The sequence below is a fragment of the Tachysurus fulvidraco genome, chromosome 16 (genome assembly GCF_022655615.1).
Source record: "Tachysurus fulvidraco isolate hzauxx_2018 chromosome 16, HZAU_PFXX_2.0, whole genome shotgun sequence".
Taxonomy (NCBI): Eukaryota; Metazoa; Chordata; class Actinopteri; order Siluriformes; family Bagridae; genus Tachysurus; species Tachysurus fulvidraco.
In genome coordinates this window covers 7929072-7953963 of record NC_062533.1, presented here as the reverse complement: position 1 = coordinate 7953963, position 24892 = coordinate 7929072, and the positions used below count along the sequence as shown (strand labels likewise).

At 35.6% G+C, this 24892-nt stretch overlaps 1 protein-coding gene across 1 annotated transcript; it reads left to right on the top strand.

Annotated features, from left to right (window-relative positions):
- The first annotated feature begins 1427 nt into the window (after positions 1–1427).
- prkchb (protein kinase C, eta, b) lies at positions 1428–21678 on the top strand. Its single transcript, XM_027149693.2, has 14 exons — positions 1428–2244; positions 6396–6459; positions 9123–9279; positions 10003–10037; positions 10202–10281; positions 10360–10489; positions 11097–11230; positions 11320–11460; positions 12252–12425; positions 13912–14066; positions 17403–17541; positions 17629–17817; positions 20226–20372; positions 20569–21678. The coding sequence occupies exons 1-14, from the start codon at positions 1900–1902 to the stop codon at positions 20713–20715; spliced, it is 2037 nt and encodes a 678-aa protein (XP_027005494.2). The 5' UTR covers positions 1428–1899; the 3' UTR covers positions 20716–21678.
- The last annotated feature ends 3214 nt before the right edge of the window (positions 21679–24892 follow it).

Genomic DNA, 24892 nt, shown 5'->3' with positions numbered 1-24892 from the left:
GCAGAAGACCACATGGGGTTCATCTCCTGTCAGCTAAGAACTAGCACGTGAGGCATCACGTGGGTACCAGAACTGCACAGGTAAATATTGGAGTAAATGTTTAACTGCCCAGTGAGCCTTGGAAGGTGTACACATGCACAAAATAATAAAATTGTTAATGGATGTGTAGCTACAGTATTATGGAATATCTAACTGCCTTAATTGTCAGTAACAGGCCTCATGGAATTCTATGCCTAAATGAACAGCCCTTGTGTCTCCCTCTATAGGTTGGAAACCATATAGCATTGGAATGTTCATGTACCTATGCATTATAAATGACTTGGAATATATTTTGGAAAAGAATTGATAAAATGCATTGTTTATAAAAATGGTACAGAAATGTCATTATTATTATGGATTGGTCTAAAACCATAGTAGTTCATAGTATTCATCCTGACATTTAATTCTAGAGTGAAGTATATTTAAATGTAAAGATTAAATACTAAAGATAAGACTGACCGGAAACTAATTTTAGTGACAATATTTGGTCATTTGGGGCACATGATCAAAATCACAAATCTTTTGCATGACAAAAAATCAGTATGATAATACAAAGTACAAATCACAGCAACACCACAAAACAGCAAGTAACCATTTATAATGTTTTTTTGTTTTCTTATGTTTTGTTTTTTCGGGGTTTTTTTTGTAAAAGCAGAATAACACCAATATAGAGATTAGCAAGAATCTCTATAGTTATATGAACACAGTACACTAAAACTCCACAACGTCAATACTAGGCCTTAGTAGCACTACATCTATTAGGATGTTTCATAAACACATCATTTAACTAACATAAAATCCACCAGTACATCATTTAACCACAACTGAAGATATTTCATTCATCACTTTTCCTCTCTCCAATTATTGCAATTTAAGACAGTACAAATTTGGTTGATCCATTCTTAATTTGGGACATCTTTAAATTTATTCGTTTATCTGTACATGATGTAAATTAACTTTATGTTTTTCAGTTTTAGATGTGATGTATATCTGCATTACAAATATATGTCATATATTTTATGGCATCAAGTGGTTTTGGTTAACTTCCTTTCAGGTTTGATGTTGACCACACCCTTTCATGTCACATGAATTTAATCATGCTGCTCCTATCAAACGCTTCCAATTCAAGATATTAGTGTTAAAAATGTGTGTGTGTGTGTGTGTGTGTGTGTGTGTGTGTGTGTGTGTGTGTGTGTGTGTGTGTGTGTGTGTGTGCGTGCGTGCGTGCGTGCGTGTGTGTGTGTGTGTGTGTGTGTGTGTGTGTGTGTGTGTGTGTGTGTGTGTGTGTGTGTGTGTGTGTGTGTGTGTGTGTGTGTGTGTGTGTGTGTGTGTGCGAGCGCGCGCGTATGTGTGTGTGTGTGTGTGTGGGTGTGCGCGCGCGCGCGCGTATGTGTGCGCGCGTATGTGTGTGTATGCGTTAGTTACGCATTGTTGACGTGTTCAAGGAAAGATCCTGGTGATGATGAGAGGAATGAGATCAACGAGCCTGTTTGTGATTGCGGAACTTAAACACCCTGAAAAGGCGGACAAAAGAATTCACGTAGGAGCAGGAAACACGTATGAGACGGGATCTCCAGCACATTTTGAACTACATTGCACTTTACGTCACGATTTGACTCAGTTCTCTTTCACTTTAGCCACGATCTGTTTACTTCGGAAACTTAATACTGCGGGAAGTCGAAGCGCTGTCCATTTCCTTCTTGTCAGTTCAGCCATGAGTGTGTTGTGTTTTCGCCTCTGCGTCTGCGTCGCTCCTCGCATACTTTCACCTTCGACTCATTCAGGCGTGTGAACACCTGGAGCAACAGGATCGCATCGCCCTTTTGCACAAGTGCAGCTTTCTGTTCTCTAAATGAAAAGATGAGATTCACCGGCTACATTAGACTGCGCATCAGGGAGGCTGAGGACCTGAAACCTACCTCTTTCTCCACGCGCCACACTTTCCACAAGAAATCACAAGAGCTGTATCCTTACATCGTGATCAAAGTGGACAATTTTAAAGTAGACCAGACAGCCATCAAACCCAGGACGAACAATCCTGTCTTCGATGAAGAATTCTGCCATTATGTATGCGAGGGCAAAATGCTCGAACTGGCCGTTTTCCACGACACACCGATTGGATATGATGACTTCGTGGCGAACTGCACCATAGAGCTGGAGAGTCTGCTAACATCATCCAGCACCAGACAGACGTTTGAGGGATGGGTGAGGAACAGTTCTTATATTTACATACAGACATTACATAAACCCAGATAATTCATACTATATCATGAATGCACTTTACATTTAGGTGCTCCTTGTATTTCAATATAACAAGCTATTAGATACATGTTTAAATGAAGGAAACATGAGATTTTATTAGGTGTATATACATACACATATACGAATGCCCATAACTTCTGCTTAAGTGTGTTCAATTTAGGAATAGAAAATCATTCTGGTCATCATAAACCAATAAAATAACCGCTTCCATTTTTTATTGTTTGTTTTTTTTAGTAGCGAGAGTCTGGAAATGTTGCTGTGTCAAGTATATAGATTTAAATATATCATCAGATTCAAAAATTGCAAACAGAAAGTGCAGAATGTTCTGTTGGAGCCCATAAACAAATGTTTGAAAAAATGTTCTAACTTTTTGTCATGTAAGAAGGTGAATTGCATGAAGTACTTTTTGTCACTATCCATTTTCTAGCTTGTAAGGAAGAGGAACATTTAACAAAGAAGGGCAAAAATATACCGCAGAACTTTACTCACTTCTGAATGGGGGCGAAATGAATGACTACCCAGATCTTCTTGGTCAGGGACCAATTGAGGAATCTGAAGCTTACAAAATACTTTACACTATAACATGATAGGAGCAATACACCTGAAACTTGTAAAACAACAGAAAGATATAGCTATAAATACAGTAGTGAATACACCAGTACATAATTCACATTATGAGACACACATTATGACCATCTAAAAATAATGTTTTTAACATAAAAAACAACATAGAGCAGTGTATTAATGCCCTTCATGTACACATTTTAGATCTTATAACAATCAGAGAAAGTATGATGAAAGACAGTGTGTCCACAAACCTGTTATACATTTTACCAAAAAAAAATTTTTTTTTTAATTTTTCAACTCATAACACAAATAAAAGAAAAAAGGAAAACAACATTAAATTGAACCAATATGGTTTAGAAAATGGATTGGGAAACACTAAAATACTATATATATATGTGGCTGAAATGGCTAGACAATGAAATATAGTTTTTTTTTAATGGCATTTTATTGCTGACTACCAAACTCATTGAAAGTGCTTTCATAAAATAATAAAGTAAAAGTCAGTCAGACTTGGAGGCTTTGTGCCACTGTTTATAATAGATTTAAATGCAGTTATCATTTGGTGTTTTTTATGCTTAGAGTGCTAAATAATATCTAAAACTTATTTATCCATTGCAAAAGATGGCTAGAAGGTAATGGGTGACATAGCACATAAATAATTATCCCATTGGAATTAGACTGGATTGACTTGCATAGATCTTTGAAGGGTCATCATTCATTTTGGACACATGATTATGACACACAAAATAAAGACACAAAATGAATACAATCTAAATACCTCTGGGAAAATGCGTCAGGTTTTAAAGGACACACGTGCATATACACTTTTTGTGTTCCTAGCTTGATTAATATTCTCATATATTGACAGCACAGGATGTATTTAACACAGGAATCAAAAAAAGAAGTTGTATTTTTATGGCCTTAAGTTATACAAAGCTCTACCATTGTTTCCTACAGACCTCCTTAACTGCTTCCTTTGTAAGGGTCTTCACTGCACTGTTTATGCATTAACTAGGCCTTGCACAAAACCACAGAGCTGCAACCCCACTATGCGTCATGGAAACTCTGCAATCTTCACCCACAGTGAGATATCACACTTGCTTTGGTCTGATTTTCTTGTGTTCACAATACGTTCAAGAGTATTGTATAAGTTCATTTGTGAATCACAAATCACTTTCAACCAATTTCAGCAAAATTGTGTTATGACACTTGTATTCCCACAATTGTCTAATGCTTGAGTGTCCCATTTTAGTGTGCCTAGATTTCCAGTCGATCGGCTGACAAAAGAAACATTTGGTAATAAAAAAATTTGGTCTGATGTTATTAAAGAAATTTAGATTTAAAGGATTTCTCTCTCACATTATAGTAAAGCCATGAGAAGTTTGTTAGGGCTATGAGAGTCAAATTATCACTGGAATAAAGGTTAACATACTCACATCCGTTTCCTGAATACCATAGATGTATGGTATAGAAAATGTGCCACTACTTAAAACATTTCTTTAGGTTTAACCCAATGTATGTAAAGAATATATTTTCATATGTATGTAGACAGTGACACAATTTTCATAATTTTGCCCCTTTACACCACCAAAGTGGATTTGAATTTAATTTCCGCTTCAATTCAATTGATTTTTTTTTTAAATGTGCATAGTATTTACCATTCAGGATTTGGGTGAATATCCATCTGTATTGTTAAGCACTGTCATATACGTTTTGCAGCATTTGACTGATTCTAAGCAGAATGTATAGCTCTATACGTGTCAGTATTCATTCTGCTGCTTCTATCAGCAGTCACATCATCAATATACACCAGTAACACAGTTACATTGACAGCACACATGCCCATGCCATAACTCTGCCTCTACCATGTTTCACAGCTGATGTTATATGTCTTCCTTTCCTTCTCCACACTCTTGTCTTTCCATCATTTTGTTCATTTTGTTATGAGTTACAAGCTACAGGTACATTTCTAAATCTATTCTTACATATAAAAGGCTAGTATGGGCTGAGCTGGCAGACAAAGGTGTCATACTTTCTTTATCAGCAATGTTATGCAGCTAAACTAACCCTACTGGATTCCTTTTTTCTCACAGAACCACATGTTTTTCAATCCAGAGTAACCTATAGGTGCAGCAGATGACAGGGCAAATTAACTACGATACTGGAACCAGTATAATTTGTATTCGATATTTCAACCAACAGAATTAGATGTATTAGAATGTGTATAATATTTATGGATGCTATTGAATTGTGATCTAATTTTTTATTGTATGTTTTACAATAGAAATAACAGCATGCATTCTGCTTTTAGTAATTCAGTAATTTTATGTTACGGGGCATTGTGATGTGTTTCTTCTATTAGTTTGTTATACTCAATCAATCATTTGAAAGGTTTACCATCATGGCAGTTTTATATCAGTTTGTGTACTACTAGTTCAGCTAAAAAAAAAAAACAGTATATTTGAACTTACTTGGTTGTGTAAAAAAGTGGTTATGTCAGAGACAAATAAAATCATTATCTGAGGTAACCAGCATGAGTAATGTACATTATATGAAGTTAGTCTTTAGGAATGAAGTATGTCCTGATAGCTCTCTCATCGTGAAGGTCAACAGACCTTTCTTTTTCTTACGTTTACTGCTCATACCAAATCGATTCCCAACAGTTATATAATATATAAAACAGATGAAGCTAAGCTAAAATGTGTATTATGAACTCAGGTCCTGTTTCCTTTTCCTGTAACTATTAGAGTAATGTGTTCTCTATATTGTAAGCCTTGGAATTCTTCTGTGTGACAGACACACAACTGGTTTGTCTAGTTCTCACCCAACATTGCTGCTTGTGCAGAGTGTTAAAGAGACAGAGCGACATGTCAGTGTCATGTAGAGAGAGATGGAGACTCAAACACACAAGACCACACTTTCCTACATGTCTCAAAGCCACAGACTTACAGCAAACCTAAACAGCTTTTGTTTTTTTCTTATTGTTTTTTTACTCACTACAGTACTTACCACAATGAATGCCCACTTCGTACCTTTAGAAAAGAAATGCACACTTGTAAAATGCTTCTAGCTCTGACAAATCTATGGCAACGAGCTAGTCTAGTGTGTTTAAAACCTACATTATTTGTATATTGTATAGGATTCAGAAACAATCCAGGAAACACTAGTCCAATTTTAGCAGCATGTACGCACACACACAAGCACAAACATACACACACACACACACACACACACACACACACACACACACATTCACACCTAGCACACCCAGTCTGTCTTTCTGTATATTTTTGGACACCGGGGAGGAAACCAGAGAACTCTGAAAAAAAAACTAACACAGATATGGAATTTTAAAAATGTTAGTTTTTACATAAATAAATAAATAAATAAATAAATAAATAAATAAATAAATAAATAAATAAATAAATAAATAAATAAAACATGCACTGGAGACATTAAACTTGTCCTTTGTTCTTTACTGCTCATAAGAAAACATTATTTTGTGCTTTGTTTTAACCATTCACCAGGTTCCCTTAGAACCCGAGGGCAAGGTCTACATCTCCATGTCTCTCACAGGATCCTTCACAGATGGTAAGTACCTGCTGCTACTCTGTATTTGTTCTGCTCAGTCTCAGGTTTAAACAACTAAATCTCTCAGCTAAGGCACTGAATACAAAGATGATAGGACTGATGTGCACTTTCTTAATCTTTTTTTTTCCACAGTCAATCTGTAGTTACACTAATTACAATGCAGTATAAAGTGTGATATTCGCTGGTGTTGGATGACCTCATGATTTGTGACATGTTGTAACATTAAATTTACACATCTGAAATTGTTAAATTATATACACATCTGCTGTGTCACTCATTCTAGCAGGCTCATGTAATAACAGATTATAAATATTTCCTTACTTTTATGGTCTACTTTTTTGTTCTTGGTTCCAACTCTAATATAACACTCCTTACATGTAAATAATTGCTTAAATCTCTTGCATAGACAGTATTTAAGGCTAATATAATTTATTAATATAATGTTAATTTTGGAAATCTACCAGCAGTTACTGTTTTGTTAGGAGTATGTACATTCATTTGTTTACTCTTATAATGGCGGGTGTTATTACCAAAATAACCTCAAATGCAGTGCTACAAGTTTACTCGACTTGTTCACATTGTTTGGATCAAAAAACATTCATATCCAAAAACAATTGGATTTTTCTAACAAAACATTCAGACATTGCAAATTAACATTTCTCTTTTGGAACCGTTGATTAAGGATGATTATGTATTTTAATTAGTATTTTTGTTTCTAGCAAGATAATATTATTTGGGTAACACTTTACAGTAACATGACATGAAAAATCCTGCACTAATACTGTAATTATTTGAGCATGATAATTCTGTACATGTTCATATTCTTTCTTATAGAGCATGTTTGATTTAGTTTACCGCTTCATGTAATTAATACATTAACTAACATTAACTAACAGTGCATAAGCATGCAATAACATCTTTAGGTGGTCGTTAGTCTTGCATGAATTCATAAGACCCACGTCAAAGTTAAGGTTAGTTATTCATTAGTGTTTCTGCCTTAACTCATCATTAGTTAATATTTAAGTAAGTATTCATTTACGTAAAAGTGCATGAGTGTTACCATTTTCTGTTTATTTTTCTTGAACCAGTTAAAAATCCTTTAAAAGATTTAAATAATTTATTTATTTAAAGACAGAGTCCAGTTGGAATAATTATTCATTTAATGTGACAATGCTCATACTAAATAAGTAACATACTAAATGAGTAAGTTACTGTTTTTACTGTGTTGCTAAATATCTGGTATTTGAAGATATATACAGTAGGGGGCATGGTGGCTTAGTGGTTAGCACGTTCGCCTCACACCTCCAGGGTTGGGTGTTCGATTCCCGCCTCCGCCTTGTGTGTGTGGAGTTTGCATGTTCTCCCCGTGCCTCGGGGTTTCCTCCGGGTACTCCAGTTTCCTCCCCCGGTCCAAAGACATGCATGTTAGTTTGATTGGCATCTCTGGAAAATTGGCCGTAGTGTGTGAGTGTGTGAGTGAATGAGAGTGTGTGTGTGCCCAGTGATGGGTTGGCACTCCATTCAGGGTGTATCCTGCCTCGAAGCCCGATGACGCCTGAGATAGGCACAGGCTCCCCATGACCCGCGACGTTTGGATAAGCGGTAGAGAATGAATGAATGAATGAAGATATATATACAATATATATAACAGATAAATATATATAAACTATATGTATTATTATACCTCATTATAAAATACCTATTAAAGGTGAGTGCTTCACTGCAGGACCCAAAAATCTCATTTTTATTTACAAGGTTATTTTTACTTTTCTGTTTTTACACTTTGGATTAGGCAGTTAGAAATAAATACCACTTATTCATCCAATCACTCTAGTCTCAAGAACATACATGCATGAACTTTTCATATAAACCTCTATGACTTGAGCTGATCTGTATTTGAAATAGATTCTTACAATTTGACCTGAGGGTTTGACCCATATTTTAATTTCCTTTCTAACAGATGTTGACATTTTAAGCTCAGGTCTCATCTCATTATTTCAGCTTTTGGAAGCTCTGACATTGAAAATGTTTAAATAACTTTCAGTTATAAATATATAGAAATAAAGTTCTATGATATTGCAAAACAATGATTCCAAACAATATGACATTTCTCTGACATTGATGGAGTGTTTGACGAGCCCTTTGCCTTGTATGCATTAGTACAAAAACCAAACATAAGGTGAAACACTGGCCCATGTCTTTACTTCATTTCAGGTTGATTTACTGCATGCAGCTTTTTTGTTCTTACTTCTTACTATTATTAAAACTAATATTAGTTCTTACAAATATTATTTGGTCTGTTATACCATTTTAATTATGTATCAGTTACAATTAAATCCTATATTTTCTACTTATGCTGTATATTAGAGGTTTATGACATTTATTATCTGACTTAATATTGCTTCCTCTTTCTGAGAAGAACTTCTCTATTCCATCACCTCTGTGCATATACTGTAAGAATTGCCTGTATACTCAGGTCCTCTGGCAGTGATGTATGTCTATTTGGGTTTCTTTCTTTCTTTCTTTCTTTCTTTCTTTCTTTCTTTCTTTCTTTCTTTCTTTCTTTCTTTCTTTCTTTCTTTCTTTATTTATTTATTTATTTATTTATTTATTTATTTATTTATTTATTTCCACCTCATGCTTATTTTGTGCCTGTCAAACAGATGATGCAATTGTTAATGGATGGAGGACTCATAAGCAGTTAAGCAGGAAAAGACAGAGGGCTCTTAAAAGGAAAGTGCACCAAGTCAATGGACACAAGTTCATGGCCACTTACCTACGACAGCCGACATTTTGCTGCCACTGCAAAAAGTTTATATGGTGATGTTATTGAGACACATTCATACACACACACTGTATTATATTATAAATACTATATAATAATACTATAAAATTATATATATATATATATATATATATATATATATATATATATATATATATATATATATATATATATATTATTTTTATTTTTTTTTACAATGTAATACACATATTATAAATACATACAGTACATTCATTGATTGTTTGGACCCTAAGAGGTTCTTGAAGCATAACCAAGACGTCTGTGTTGGGTTATTTGTTTGTTTGTTTGTTTGTTTGTTTGTTTTAGTTTTATGATAATGGTACAAATCACAACCCATTAATATCAAATCTATTATTTTAGTTGAGTTCTTATAGTTATTAGCCTGTTCGGTTGTGCACTTGAATTAAATCTGTTGCATTCTAACACAAAAGACAGGCTGCAATTAATGCCAACTAAAATGCAATTACATTATAAATATAACATGTTCTGTAGAAATAGCCATCGGTAAATATTTTTGTACACGTTTAATTAATTTGGCTGATATTTGAACAGTTTAATTAAAGAAATCAAATAAAACCTGGGTGTATTACAAATTTATGCGAACAATAATGAGAATCAGTAATAATAAAGTTTAAAGTTTAAACTTCACTGAGTCTTAGAATATATACAGTGATTTAAATCTTTGATCTAATTTTATCTTGAAAAATTCCTGAATGTTTATCCATTTCTCTCTCCAGGGGAGTATTTGGAAAGCAGGGTTATCAGTGTCAAGGTAAATATCTACAGAATTGCTCAAATTATGAAAATACTTTAAATACTCGCCAGCATTTATTGCTGAATATGTATAGTGTTGTCATAGACCTAATGCAGGCATGAAAATAAAACCTTTACAGCATGAATTTCAACTCTTATCATTTTTCTGTATTAATATGTCAGTATGCACCTGTGTGGTCCATAAGAAATGCCACCATCTGGTTGTTACTGAGTGTCCAAAGATGAAGAAGACAGAAAAAGAGGTATGAGTCATTTTTGAGGCTTTCTTCTGAGTATACGCTTCATGGGTATATTTTACATAAGTCCTTTCTTTCTCATAGGGTCCGAGTCAAGGTTTTAGCATCAACGTACCTCATCGATTTCATGAGCACAATTATAAAGTGCCTACTTACTGTAATCACTGTGGATCGCTTCTATATGGTCTGTTGAAACAGGGTCTTCAATGCAAAGGTAATATCAATTCAATAAATGTATAAATTCTATAAGAATTTATGTGAAAGGTTCTATAAAGGGGGATATTGACATGTTTATAAACACTTTGTAAATATTATACAAACCAGCACTTTTGTTATGGTTCAACTAATCTGATTTGTTACTGTCATTTTTCATCCTTTCCAAGAATTCCAAGTTCATTATAAGATTATGTTACTAACCACACATTTATGAGACTGGATGGTTGTGAGGCAGGAATACAGACAAAGGGAAGCTAGACCTCCATGCACATACACATTAACACACTCAGTCATACCAAGGGCCAACATATATTAGCCAGTACCACCCACTGGTGACAGGAAACCTGAGCTTCTGTGAGAATCGTAGCTCATTGGCTAAAAGGTCATGAGATCAATTCTGCCAAGCTGCCTCTACCCTGTGCACTAATGCTTCCTAATTTTGCAGACACCTTTAAATTGTAGACAATTATGGATTTTTACCTTTTTGTTTAATCCTTAAGAAAGAATTGAAGTCTTTCTTACTGTCTCTTTATTAAGTGCTTCATATGTATGCACTATTATTTCACGTATGTGTAAGTAAAACATTTGTAATTTCTGATGTTCAGGTTGTAAGATGAACGTGCACATTCGTTGTGAAAAAAATGTTGCTCCCAACTGTGGGGTGAACAGTGTGGAGCTGGCTAGCAAGTTGGCAGAGATGGGCTTGGAGCCAGGTAGACTCAGCACGCGCCATTCCCAGGTATGACATCAACTGTGAAAAGAAAAGCTTCCATTATACCATGAAACCAAATGAATTAATTCCATCTGTGTCTATTTGCCCCTTCCAAGACAAGCTTGTCCACTGTGAGGACTCCAAATTCTAGTGTTAGAAGTCTGGGGCAGTCTGAGGTGGCTAACAAGGATAGTATCAAGGTGGGGCTTGAGGATTTTACATTTCTACAGGTCCTGGGAAAAGGCAGCTTTGGCAAGGTGAGACACACTCAAATTACACACAGATAAGCAAAACATAGAATTTAAGATGCAGAAAGTAAACTGAGGGTTTATCCTGCAAGCAAACACTAGTCCAAGAAGTCGTGTTCTTACCTTTTCCAGACCTGATTTGAGTAAGGCAGATGATATCTGCCAGATATGTAACACGAATCAAGACACGTCAGGGAGAATTTTGAAGTATAGATATTACAATTGAAAGAATCTAAAATATCAGAGGACATGAGAGAAGTTTGAGGATATGAGAGAAGAGACATACTGCAGACTGCTGGTTCATATTTACTATGAATATACTTACTGTGTAAATACTATCCACATTTCTGATCTGGATCTGTTTCCCTCATAAAGTATATAATGTAATAATTGAGGTCAACAGACAGATATGTAGGCCTGTAAGTGGTCATAAATCAAACACAGGGAATCAAAAATGATTACTTTACTAAATTTAGTGCAGTGAAAGTCCAGTGATACAAAAACAAGCCCCATTAGAAATGTAATTTGTCATGGATTTGGTTACTTACTGATTCATGCAAACTGACTCAGATATGTTTAAGTTTAAGATGTCTCTCATGTTCACTAGCATTTTAATGGTTGGGAAATGATAAATGATGCTTTTCATTTGAGAGATCTCACAATCATGATCTAAAAAAAACCCATGCATCTGGGAGAGACCCATTGCAGAACACACTATCTAGGATGCAAAATGCCTGCTAAAAATCTTTGCTTCCATTAAAACACAGTGTACTTGAATCTGTGTGTACACATGTGTGCAGGTGATGCTGGCTAGCATGAACGTTAATGAACAGGTCTATGCAGTGAAGGTGCTGAAAAAAGATGTCATACTCCAAGACGATGACGTAGAGTCCACTATGATCGAGAAGCGAGTGTTGGCTCTGGCACACAATCACCCATACCTCACACACCTGTACTACTGTTTTCAGACTACTGTAAGTGAGGTCCTCAGGTCCTACTGTATTACACAATCTGCTTAGATTTCGCCTACACTAACGTAGCACCAAAATGTGTACATTTATGATATGGAATGTTAAACTCCTTTTGAAATGCAATGACCCTGATTCACAGACAGTTCGAAATTTAGAAACAATGTTATAGTTATTCTATTGTTGTTTTTTTCTCTCTGTATCTCCTCTAGTAATAGAATTGTAGGGTGTGAATACAAAACTGTCAAATCGTTATTCTGTAGGTCTGAAATTCAACATAAAAATGGTGTTAGCTGTATCCACCTTTCAAATATTAGATTTTTTGAGCTCATGAGAAATACAGATGTAAATTTGAATAATAAAATTTAAATGATTGTTACCTGATGAGGAAGCTAGAGGTGATGGTGACAGAGGGAAAACCCCATCCACAGCAACCTATTTAGGCTATACAGTACATGCAAGGCTTCAGCAGAGCACCAGGATGGAACAGGTCTGTACAGCAAAAGGACTCAGCAAAACTGGTTTCACTTTGTTGATACAGTAATATTTTGACAGCAATATTTTGCAAGATTCAATTCAATTATGCAAGCACATAATGCATGCATTTGGCAGTTATCCAGTGTTTGCATAAGGCTAGTTACAACAGTAACTATCATTTTTGTCGTATCTAAGCACTATCAGACTAATTTATGGTGTATATGTTACATGCGTCAATGAGTTTATTGGGGGATTTTTTCATTACAGTGCAGAACATTGAGACTCTTGTCTAGAGTAAATGTGGTAAATTGGGTTGTAAAAAAATAATAATAATTAAAGAAAAATAAATAATAATTTAAAAAACTGGAGTATTCCTGTAAGTAAAGGTAGTTCCTTTGTTGTCAGTCCTCACCTTAGTGACTTCATTACTGGGAATCACAGGAAATCGACATGATATACCTGAAACATTGTGTGTGTGTGTGTGTGTGTGTGTGTGTGTGTGTGTGTGTGTGTGTGTGTGTGTGTGTGTGTGTGTGTGTGTGTGTGTGTGTGTGTGTGTGTGTGTGTGTGTGTGTGTGTGTGTGTGTGCCGTTGTGTGTAATGCATAGTGAACGATGCACAACCACATTTGAACAGTAGAGGGCAGCACATCATATATTTTCAGTGTAAACTGGCACAAAATTCCTGTCTTCTGGGGAAATGTGACACAATCTGCATACCAGAGATAGCCCAAGCATGCCTGTTCTAGACTCAACTGAAGAAGATAAAGGTCCTAGCCACTGACATAATGATTTGTAAATATTTCCAATCTGTCAACAAATTTTCAAACCACACTAAAGCAGCAGCAGAGAGAAGATTATCATTATAGTCTTTAGCCTTTCAGTATAATCATAGTTTCTTTTGTTTTCTGACATTGTAAAAAATGAGAAATATCCTTGATTACATCTTTGGCTAGGTAAACATTATTCTAAAAAGGTTTGTTTTATGTTTCTGGTTTGATGTCTGTCTTTGATAGGACCGTTTGTTCTTTGTTATGGAGTTTGTGAATGGTGGCGACCTCATGTTTCACATTCAGAAGTCCCGGAGGTTCCAGGAGGCCCGAGCACAGTTCTATTCTGCTGAAATCACATCAGCTCTTATGTATCTCCACTCCAAAGGTATCATATACAGGTATGTTAATTATACTACTTTCTTTTTGTAATATGTATTTAGTGTATAGAATGGAAATCTTCAAATCTTCTACTCAAATCAGTCATGACTGTGTACTACAGTAAATGTTCTCTACACAATGTTCTCTGCATGTCATGAGGTTTTCACCTGCTTTCAACTTGTTTGTTTAAGAATGTTTTTGTTTGTACCGGTCTCTGCCGACACGTACTGGTCTTATAGATGCCCTGACTGATAGTCCTGCCTGTAAACTACACACCTCTCTCACCTGTCCCACGTGACCTTGTGCAAGTACTGACTTGCTACTGATCTAAGCAATAAAACCACAACAGTCCAAACACAGGCAGAGCACAGGATATTGTCTCTAGATTACGTCTGAAGGCTGATGCTATTTGCCCCTCTCTAGGAAGACCATTCATTGGAATGTCTTTGTAATTCATTAGCAGCCAGTCTAGTACACAGTACACATTCGTTCCTAAGGCAATTTAGAGCAACCAATGAACCTTGGATGTTTGTAGGAAACCAGACAATCCAGAGGAAACCCAATTGAGGGTAACCCTGGCTCATGATCAAACCAAGGACCCTAGAGCTGTCAAGAAACAAGTGATAAAACACCTACTAAACAATATATATAAATGTATCAAAGGAAAAAGCTTAAAGTCTTTTTCATCACCCATTGTTACCATATATGGTGTCAATTTCTTTTGTTTTATTTAACTAGTTAATATTATATATATATATAAATTGTCACAAATCCTGTATATACTAATGTTCCAATGAATAGCTGGTATTTCTATAAATATGTGCAGACACAGGACAGTGTTCTTACTGCACCTTTTAGCTTAGTTATTATTAACTGCAACAAGTAGTTTGATTGGAACATTATTAAATACTAGTCTAAATAATTGGGATAATTGATGGGTAAAGTAAATACACAGATTTTCCGTAACGTATCCTTGGAACAAATGTGTGTTCCAACAAATGTTTTCAGTATTTCAGTAGTTTCAGTATTTCAGTAGTTTCACTGCATTTAAAACGGTTTTCTGATCTTTTGGATCATGTTGCATGACTAGCCTCTTTTAGCTGTAGATAACATAACTGTTTCCCGATGTACGTGATAGAGAAGGGCTTCGAGCTTGTCTGCGTTCTGTTTTTTGGGTTTTTTTTTTTTTTTTTCAATAATGTCTCTAGGCGCATTCTGCCTACATATCTCATCTGTCTACAGTGACATACAGGTGTTTTTAGTAAACATGATGTCTGTTGTAATTCGTGGCTTCAACTACGTCAACCTGCTATGTACTTCACTCAAGTTCTGGCTTGTTTTTTATGCTAGGCTGATGATTAATACAAAGGAAATGTGTAACCCGATAGCTGATAGGTGTAGTGGATTACTACTCTTAGTTTATCACCAAGTTGTTAGCTGCGTATTTTTCATTATCTTGCACTCATTGGAGATTGGTTGAGCATACAGTGATGCCAGGTATTGGCTAGGCTAGTGCTTGTACAAAAGGCCACACCGAGCATGATGTTTTTATATAAAACAGTTGATTAAACTGTCACTTTCTACATATGATGGTAGTTTGTCAAATTTGGGTTAGCTCTCCTACTGCCCTTATTTTTATAGACTTGGTATATCTATTGTTCAACAAAGATTCAATGCTTTCTTTGTTTTTTTTTGTTGCTTGGTAAACAGGTCTGTTTGTTTCATTTGCATTTATTCATAGTAGTATTCCATCAGCCCTCAGTTACTGGAACAATACATACATTTCCTCATGTCTCACAGCTCACAGCTCACAGCTCCCCACCAGTGCACCCACAGGAAATAAGTCACTTCACAGAGCTATTGCATCATAGACTCAAGTCTGAATTTGCTGTTTGTTTTTAATGAAATTTGGGGATTTTTTTTTTCAGTTTACAAGGCATTGTTTCTTTGTTTTTTAATTATATTTTTCAGATTATTCACTGCGTTTATGCTTGTTAAATATGACTGTCTGTGTCATTATTCCATCTTGCTGACTAATGATATCGGATTAGGATTGGATACACTTTAATCCATTGGTAGCTTGCCTCTAATCTAATCTCAGGAAAAAGAACTAGGAGTTCTTGGCCTGTTATTATCCTTGTCCTTTCAAGACCTGATTGTCATTTGGTGACAGAACAGAATGCAACTAAAGAAATGTTTGAAAATATATTTTTAAAAAGTTAATATATGGATGATCATGAACATTTGGTGTTTTATGTACTTTTCTAAATAATGACTTGAAATAAAACGTTATACACGGGTAATGTACCTTATTAATAGAATCGGAGTGCTTGGAGAGGTTTAAATTAGGTTTATATTAGTTTATATAGCAATGATTTTACACCAGTATAATAAATGTGCAGATATCTGATGAATAACTGAAAAAAATTATCTGGTCTTTTTAGTATAACCGTCTCTGTCTAGCTCCCACTGGTTTGTGGTAAATGCTTGGAATAGTTACAGTACTATGCCACACAGTACTGCGATGCCAGAAATCCACCACTGTAGACGTGAGAAACTACATGATTTTGGCGAGCCTGAAGTTTTGTAGCCTTCCATATTTTTTCCCTCTCTAGAACTGAGCCCTTCTAAGCCTGAATTTAGACACCTTCACTCAGAAACTCGTCTGGGACATCAGTCAAGTGTCCTGCTTTATTCTGGATTGTAACATTATTTTAGATGCAGCTGCCGCAAAATCATTCTATTGGAATTCATAATATTTTTGAGCCTTTATTTCTTTGGTTGTAGTCCCAGCGTTCATTCTGCTCATTAGGAATAGATGTTAGAGATATTATAGTAACTTAATTTTAAACTTAAAAATGTATTTCTTCCCTATTCTGTTTCTATACTTCTGTAAAGCTGCTTTGAGACTATGTGAATTGATAAAAGCACTATACAAATAAACTAAATTAAATTGTATTCTGTAATATGATCTATATTTTGAGTTCATGTGAATTTCTGAACATCGACCATCCACAATACAGTACCTCTTGAGTTAAGGGCCTTGCTCAAGGGCCCAAAAGCAACAGCTTATTCATTAGTAACCGGTAACCAAAACCACTGAGCACCACTTCTAACATAAGATAAGGATGTTTAATCAGCAATGATCACTTACTTGTGCATATCAAGGCTGAAAGTGTTATAGCTCTCTGTAAAATAACATACAGTGTTTGGATCAAGAAATGATTAGATTTTTATTCTATAAACCAACAGACACTGAGCCTAATCCTTATTATTACTTACTTTTAAGTACTTTATTGTAAATATTGTCTCATATACAGTGTTTTTACCATCTGTATGTATATATATTTGTGTAGAGACCTGAAACTGGACAACATACTACTGGACAAAGATGGCCACTGTAAACTGGCAGACTTTGGAATGTGCAAGGAAGGGATGCATAATGGAGCCCTGACTGCCACCTTCTGTGGGACACCAGACTACATTGCTCCCGAAGTAAATATTTTCACAGTGCAATAATGGCATGTGTAACATACATGTAGCACGTAACGGATGTGTATTTTTGCATGCTTCTACTTTTAGATCATCCAAGAGGAACCATACAGTGTGTCTGTGGACTGGTGGGCTATGGGAGTCCTGCTGTATGAGATGCTTTGTGGACATGCACCATTTGAAGCAGAGACAGAGGACGAGTTGTTTGAGTGCATCCTCAGGGATGATGTGATCTATTCATCTTGGCTTAGCAATGAGGCAGAAGACATCCTTAAAGGGGTAAGCTAAGCTTTTACCTTAAAGATCGGGTCAGAGAATTTAAAACTATGTCAGAACATTTTTAGAATGTTTGGCAAAGTTGGCTGTAAATGAGAGGGGAAAATAATAATAATAATATTATAGCAACCAACATACAGTCAAGAAATCCAGGTGTACTGGCCAAAAAGCTTGTGAGAATCTGTTCTGGGGTGTGGAGGTGTGATGTCATCTCTCAAAACAAGCTTTTCTTTATACTTTAACCTTTGTATCACTTGTGAGTCCATATGAGTCATTCAGTAATTTTTTAGTGCTTCCTTAAAGAAACAGCAAATATCCAGTAATCCATGCTGACGCTTTCGTGACTCGCCTTTTGAAATACAAACAACACAATGCACAATTCTTACAAGTTTCCTCTTTACATTTGTAGTTAATGCAGTTTACACCTTTGTTGAAGGTGAAAGTCTGTTCTCCCAATCACACCTGAATCAAGCTCATGTTTCCAAATGTGTAAACCGTCCTATACTCTGTTCCACTACACTGCTGTTTGAAAGTGTCACAAAATGGGTCTATTCTGATAAATAAATGTATGTTTTCATTACATTTCCAGTGTGATACAAGCATTATAACTAGAGATATTAAATGTATGTTCAATTACTACTCAGATTAGTATCATATAGTGTCTCACCTGTTGGCTGCTTTATATAAAAGCATTGATTCAATGAACAAATGTGAACCTTGAATTAAAACATCACTGTATGAAGCTTGTAGTACGAAGCTTACGAGTATGTTCGATGTTCAATGGGGTCCAAAATCTGACTAGTTAAATGCTTATATTTTCATTGCTTACTATTTAAATACAAAAATTTGCATTGCAAATTATGTTATTGAAATCACCGGTTTTTTTGGAACAGGTGTCCGTCCCCTTTTTTTGTTTCAATGACAGTGTGCACTCGAGCTAATTTGTGCTAAAGCTTATGATGTCTTTCATATCTAATGAACATAGTGATCAGTAGAAGAGATTAAACACACCTGAACATGTGCTTCCATAGCAGAGCTTAGATATGAGGAAAATTTGACCTTTTAAATAAAGAAGTGAACAGGGTCATTATAGCACATTTGCATACTTTTAAATAGGAAGCTGGAAAAGTCTCTTATTTTCTCTGATTTAAATATCTGATTTTCAGTCTTGTCTCAGTCTTGTTTTAGAGCCCTCTGCATGTATCTTTTTATAGTTCAGAGACCATTGAGCAGCAGATGCAGAAAATTGATTTACATAACCTCTTACATAAGCTCAGCAGCACAAGTTTGTGTATATTAGCACCAATACTGAAGCCTGAAGCATCTGCTGGGATGTGAATGGTGAAAAAAGCTGATTTATTTCATCCTCCTATATGACCCAATGACTTTGGACAGGATAATGAAGAGCATTATCCTGTCTAATGTCTTTGGCAGATTTCTCTAGGCTTAAAGGTTGGAAAAGTCTAGACAAAGTCAAAGACTTTTCCATCTTAATATTTATTTTAACAGATCCATGCTATACTGTGATATTGACCCGGTTAACATGCATTCAAGGGAAAAGCAGCACACTAGTTAAAATAATTGTTTTAAACCAGTTAATAAATTAGTATGTAGGAGACCATGAGGTTTGGGACCATTAGGTTTAATCTAGATCAAATTAAGACGGTTGTTTAAAGCAAGTTTAATTTATGGTTATTTAATCCCATTCCACATCAGTAAGGGTTAAAAGGCTGTGCCTGCATGGATTATCCCCTGTGGCATGTGACTGTTTCTATATGGAGAGAGGATTAAAGGGACATAGACCGTGAGGTTCAATGCACACAAAGTAATATAGTCTCCCTACTATGTTACATAATGTAATATAATATGTTTCCTTTTGTATAATTTTAGTCTTGTTTATATTCCTGTGCAGTTCTGTTGGCCTGAAATTGTATGTATTGCTGCTTAACCTAGAATTGTTCGTTACTTACAGAGCTTGTATTATAGCTTGAAGCGCATATAATAATGTAATTACTTGTTTCTACAGTTAAATTGTAGGTGGAAACAGACGTCATCCCTAGCTACACATTAAGCAGTCAATTTCCCAGGTGGTACAATCCCTTCGGTTGAGCTTTATCTTTAATCCTATGCAAAAGAGATTGCACAAGGGTTCCTCTTTGATTTACAGCCCGAGAATGAGACCACCTCTTATTTTCCTTCTGTGTGTAATAAAATGTCTTGTTCCTAGCTCTCTGGGTCAGCACAAAGGTTAAGAGTTTGACCTCCGGTAAGTGCTGACCTCTGAAAAATAGGTCATGCCTTTTATCTGCCGATTTAGTATTCAGAAGAACACTGAGCTTCCAAACATGAACTGAAGTAAAACTAGATTGTAGAATTTAGTATTAAAAACATACAATTTTGATTTCCTCCAGTTCCTGACCAAAGACCCTTCAAGACGACTGGGCTGTATAGAGAGGGATGGAGGGGAGAAGGCAATCACTTCTCATCCCTTCTTCAGAGACTTGGACTGGGAGAGGCTTAGGAACCGTGAACTGGATTCTCCCTTCAAACCACGAATAGTAAGCCAAGCCAGCCAGTCACACCTCCTTCCCACAACTTTCATTACCAGCAATACCATTTTAATTTACAGATCTAGGCCATAACCACTTTATTTAACTCAAATTGTGACACTGATATGCTATTTGCAGCTAACATGACTGAAATAGTTCACTGCTTTATTTATAACCCCTGCCCTGTTTGCAATGTGCTGTGCAGAAATCTTCAGTGGACGTGAACAATTTTGATCCTGACTTCACCCAAGAAGAGCCCACACTCACCCCCATAGAGGAAGCACTGATCCCCCTGAACCAAGATGACTTCAAAGACTTCTCATACACAGCTCCTGAGTGTCTGCATGTTTAACCCACAAATGTGTTTGGTGCTTATTTACTCTTAGGGTCATACATGAACAATCTTGCTAAAACATTTAGTCTTACAAACATTGACAATGTCTACTGAAATCTGACAGAGTGAATCTTTGCACAGTTTGATTCACTGCTGTCCAAACACACCACAACACATAGACCATATTTTAGTTTTAATCCTGGAATCATCTTGGAGTGCACATTTAATACTGTGATTTTCAATCCTATTCCTTTAACAGCACAATTTTGCATTTCCTCTACTTTGACATGATTACGTTTATTAATTAAAAATATCTTAATTACCCAAATCAGTTTTGTAACGCTTTGGAAAAACTTAAAATAATTTTCAGTGCCAAGTTCCCAAGAGTTGGCTGGTTTAGCATTTTTCTTGTTGGAACAAGCCTGAAGCAACTCTTAGAGAATGAGCCGAAGAGTTTATTATCACGGTATGTTTTCACTTCTATAAAACACATCATTAATCCAGGATGGTTGCTTGGAAACCGACTAAGCACAAAGACATTGCTCTCTGAGATTCATTGTAATGGCTTTGAATTGCAGTGAAAGCTCTACATGAGCACTTGCGTAGTTGTTTTCATGCTTATGTTGCATTTTTTTTTTTACAGCTAGCAACATGCAGCATGAGTCTGGGTTGGAAGTAGATTGAACTCATATGTAATGTACAGTATATTAAAACTGGCATCTTGCTTCTACATGTTCATAAATGTCTTAGTACACTGCATACATATAAAGTGAACTGTGCACTTACTGTAAACACAAGAATGGGTATGCTTCCTTATTTTGGTTATGAGGGTAGCACTGTATATGTTAACTGGAGAAAGCTTGTTATAAACTGACTGAAAAGCTTGGATATTTTCTATACACTGATATGATGAGACTCATCAAGTGATCCAAGTTGTAAACAGACCAAATAATGTAATAAATGTTGTCTTTTTTTAATCTACATTCTGGTCTTTTTTGGCTGACCATTACAGAATGCTCCATTCATTGGGCACAAGTTGTGGGGACCCACACAATTGCACACACACTCACACATTATGTACAAGTTAGAGATGCGAATCAGCCTACAGTGTGTGAGTTAGGAATGGGAGAGAAACAATGAAAAAAATTAACAAAGAAGAAGCATAAGAGTGTGGGTACTTTTATTTAACAGTGTCATTGGAAAATCTTCAGAACAGATGGCTTTGTGTTTTCTAGTTGCTTGATAGCATGACAGGCTGCAGTCTAATTAATTTTAAGAGAGAGAATAAAAGTGGGTCTGGTGAGGAAATGAAAGTGGAAACAGAAACTAATTTGTCTGTCAAATGTAAATAGAATCGATTAAAAAGTAAAATGTGTCATTCACTAATAAGTTAACATTTGATATCAGGGCATCAAGATATCAGGGCAACACTTACTTGACAGATGGATGCGTAATTTGTAAGAGCAATAATTTAAGATTAAGATTTAATTCCACCTCAAAATGCTGTGAGATCAAATCCTTTGCTTATAAAGAAATATAAAATGTGCCCTAACAAAATTTAAGACAATTTTATTCAAAGATTCTTCTTGACAGCATTGGTGAAGTATTTTCTACAATCTCAGTTAATTGCAATTAGTTATTTTAATGTTTAGATTCATTATTTTTCTTGTTGTTCTTGTTTTTGTATCAGCAGTTGAAGTTAAAGGAATTGTGAAAGTCAAAATGCCCCTTAACATCCCACTTCAATGTCCTTGAGCTCTGGCGTCTAATATCCGGTACACAGCAGGAGTTCTTTCTTCCTACAAAATAAACTATAAATGTAAACACTTTTCTGTAACACTGAGATGTAACAGAGTAGCATTAGAGCTGTGGACCGCAAGGCATCATTTCCTAAAAAGAGACCTCTAGATCAAAGATTATTGTTTGTGACGCAGTGCACAGTGCATCATTTATGCAGTTGCTTTCAAAAGAATTTCATGCACATTTGTGGGTACTAGTTGGTTTGGAGAAAGTATATAAACTCTCATCCTTGTTTACTCTTACACTGAATAGTATCTCTGAGACAGCCAGGTAGGACTGGGCAATATGATAGTATAATATTGATAATGTTTGTTAATATTTTTATCATATTGCCATCCCCTGTAGTCAAGTAACAGAAATAAATAATGTCAACATTCATGATCCCTGAATCAATTGAGCATTTTATTTCATAGTAGTCATGTCGGTTAAAAGCAACTTATGCTGGTTTATGGAAAGTGATTTTTTTTTTTTTTTGGATGGGAAACCGGTCTTCTCCTGGTGCTCAGCCAAAAAAAATCTTGTCTAGTGTTGCAAAGAAAGTTTAGCCATGCGTGTTCAGCTTGGCTGAGGTTTTACACAGCAAGTGTGACTGCCAAAAACTACCCCAATCTGGTTGAATGGTGTCTGTGTGAGTCAGAGTCACCGGATTGCCGAGAAGTTCACTGAGTTCTTAGAGAAGTAGGCTTATGGAATTTTCTAGCAATTTCTATTAAAAAATCATGAAGCAGGTTTTGTATATGAACAATTCTTTTTAATGAAAACAGTTCGATGAACCACTCCAGTTTTTATGTAGCTTTACTATTCACATAACATTAAGATATTAATAGGTCACATGCCGGTTATTTTATATCCTGTGCTGATTACTATTTATAACTTAGAAGTCTGGCCTTCATCCTGTAATTACAATGTTGGCAGCATCTTACTGGAATGGGTGTGTGTTTTAGATGGCGACAATGGAGCTTTATTTTGAAAGAAAATTTACATTACTTTTTGTAATGTTCTTCTTTGTTCTTTTCTTGTTAGGCCCTTTAGGACATCTAGTGCACCTTGCTTATATCTACATACTGATTATCATCACTGATAACATACAGAAGCTGACTTTATGTACTGGCACAGTGAATCCATTGGGTAATCTGATTGGTAACATTAGCTGTCAGACGATTAGTAATAAGCACAAAACAGGAGGTGTTTTTAAAGACAAACAAAAGCCATGATCTGGTCTGTAAAGAGATTGACCATTCACCCACTTTTGTTTACCTATGACCATGTGAACAGTGGTTTAGGTGTTACCGTAGTCTATCTAATATGAACATTAATTAGGTATTAGCTGCCTGTACAGTAAACGTGTGTCTGTCATGATGCAATAAATAATGTTAGTGTCTTAGGTGAGGTCACTGTTGTAAATGAATTATTTTACACAAAAACAAGAGCAAGTATGGATGTGATTATTGGTTTACATAAATAAATAGTGAGTAAAAAACAAATATGATTGCATTTAAATGCATTTAGTGTCTGAATCCGAATCTCTTTTCTTTTCTTGCTTTGCAAAAAGGCATATAGGTATAGGATGTATATTAAAAAATGCTTAAAATGGACGTACCCTTCTGTGCCAACTGTTGGCTCGTATTTCCTTCTCAAACGTTTTTACACAACATGCTAAGATATAGTTGACTCATTTCCTGCATATTACTTTCCTGATACAGTGGTTCAGTGGTACTTCATTTTCAATGACAGAATTGTCCATAATATTCCAATTGTAAGGCATGAGCAACTGACGGGGTCTTTCTAGTCATTTCTTATGTGTATTGTATCAGTCTACACTGATGTTCGACCTTTTTATTTATAGTAGTTAGTTAATGCTCTACAGATCATGAGTACCAAAATACAAGGGAAGCAGAAGGGCAAAGTGGCTGTTAGATATATTTTGCAAATATTTTATCTTATGAATGCCATTGTGAAGGTCAGTGTTAATTTACTAGCGCTATCTAATAACACTATTGACAGATGGATCAAATGTGTTGACCTTTGTAAACAAATCTGTTCACAGGACTCATTTTATCCTTCTCTCTGACAGACCAGTCAACCTTACTGAGTGATGTATAGCATGTGTAAAAATGGCATCATTTCTGAGGATGGTATTACAAAGGAGGGGGCATGTTAGAAATGAAGGACATTTCAGATTGGAGCAGCAACATTTGTCATGTCAGCTTGGCTTGCATGAGCATACTTGACAGCATTTGCTGATAGATAACTTTAATGTAGATTGTGAAGGCTAACTGATATCCATAAATACACTTAGCTGAAAGTTTATTAAGCATACGTACCATGTCACCCAGACAGGGTTTTGGATTACTGATCAGAAAATGGGGAGTTTGAATACTGGTACTCCCAATCT

Coding starts and splice junctions, on each gene's coding strand:
- prkchb (XM_027149693.2), top strand. CDS start 1,900: ATGAGATTCACCGGCTACATTAGACTGCGCATCAGGGAGGCTGAGGAC. Junction 11,231..11,319: donor TCAGCACGCGCCATTCCCAG/GTATGACATCAA, acceptor GCCCCTTCCAAG/ACAAGCTTGTCCACTGTGAG. Junction 17,542..17,628: donor CAGACTACATTGCTCCCGAA/GTAAATATTTTC, acceptor TTCTACTTTTAG/ATCATCCAAGAGGAACCATA.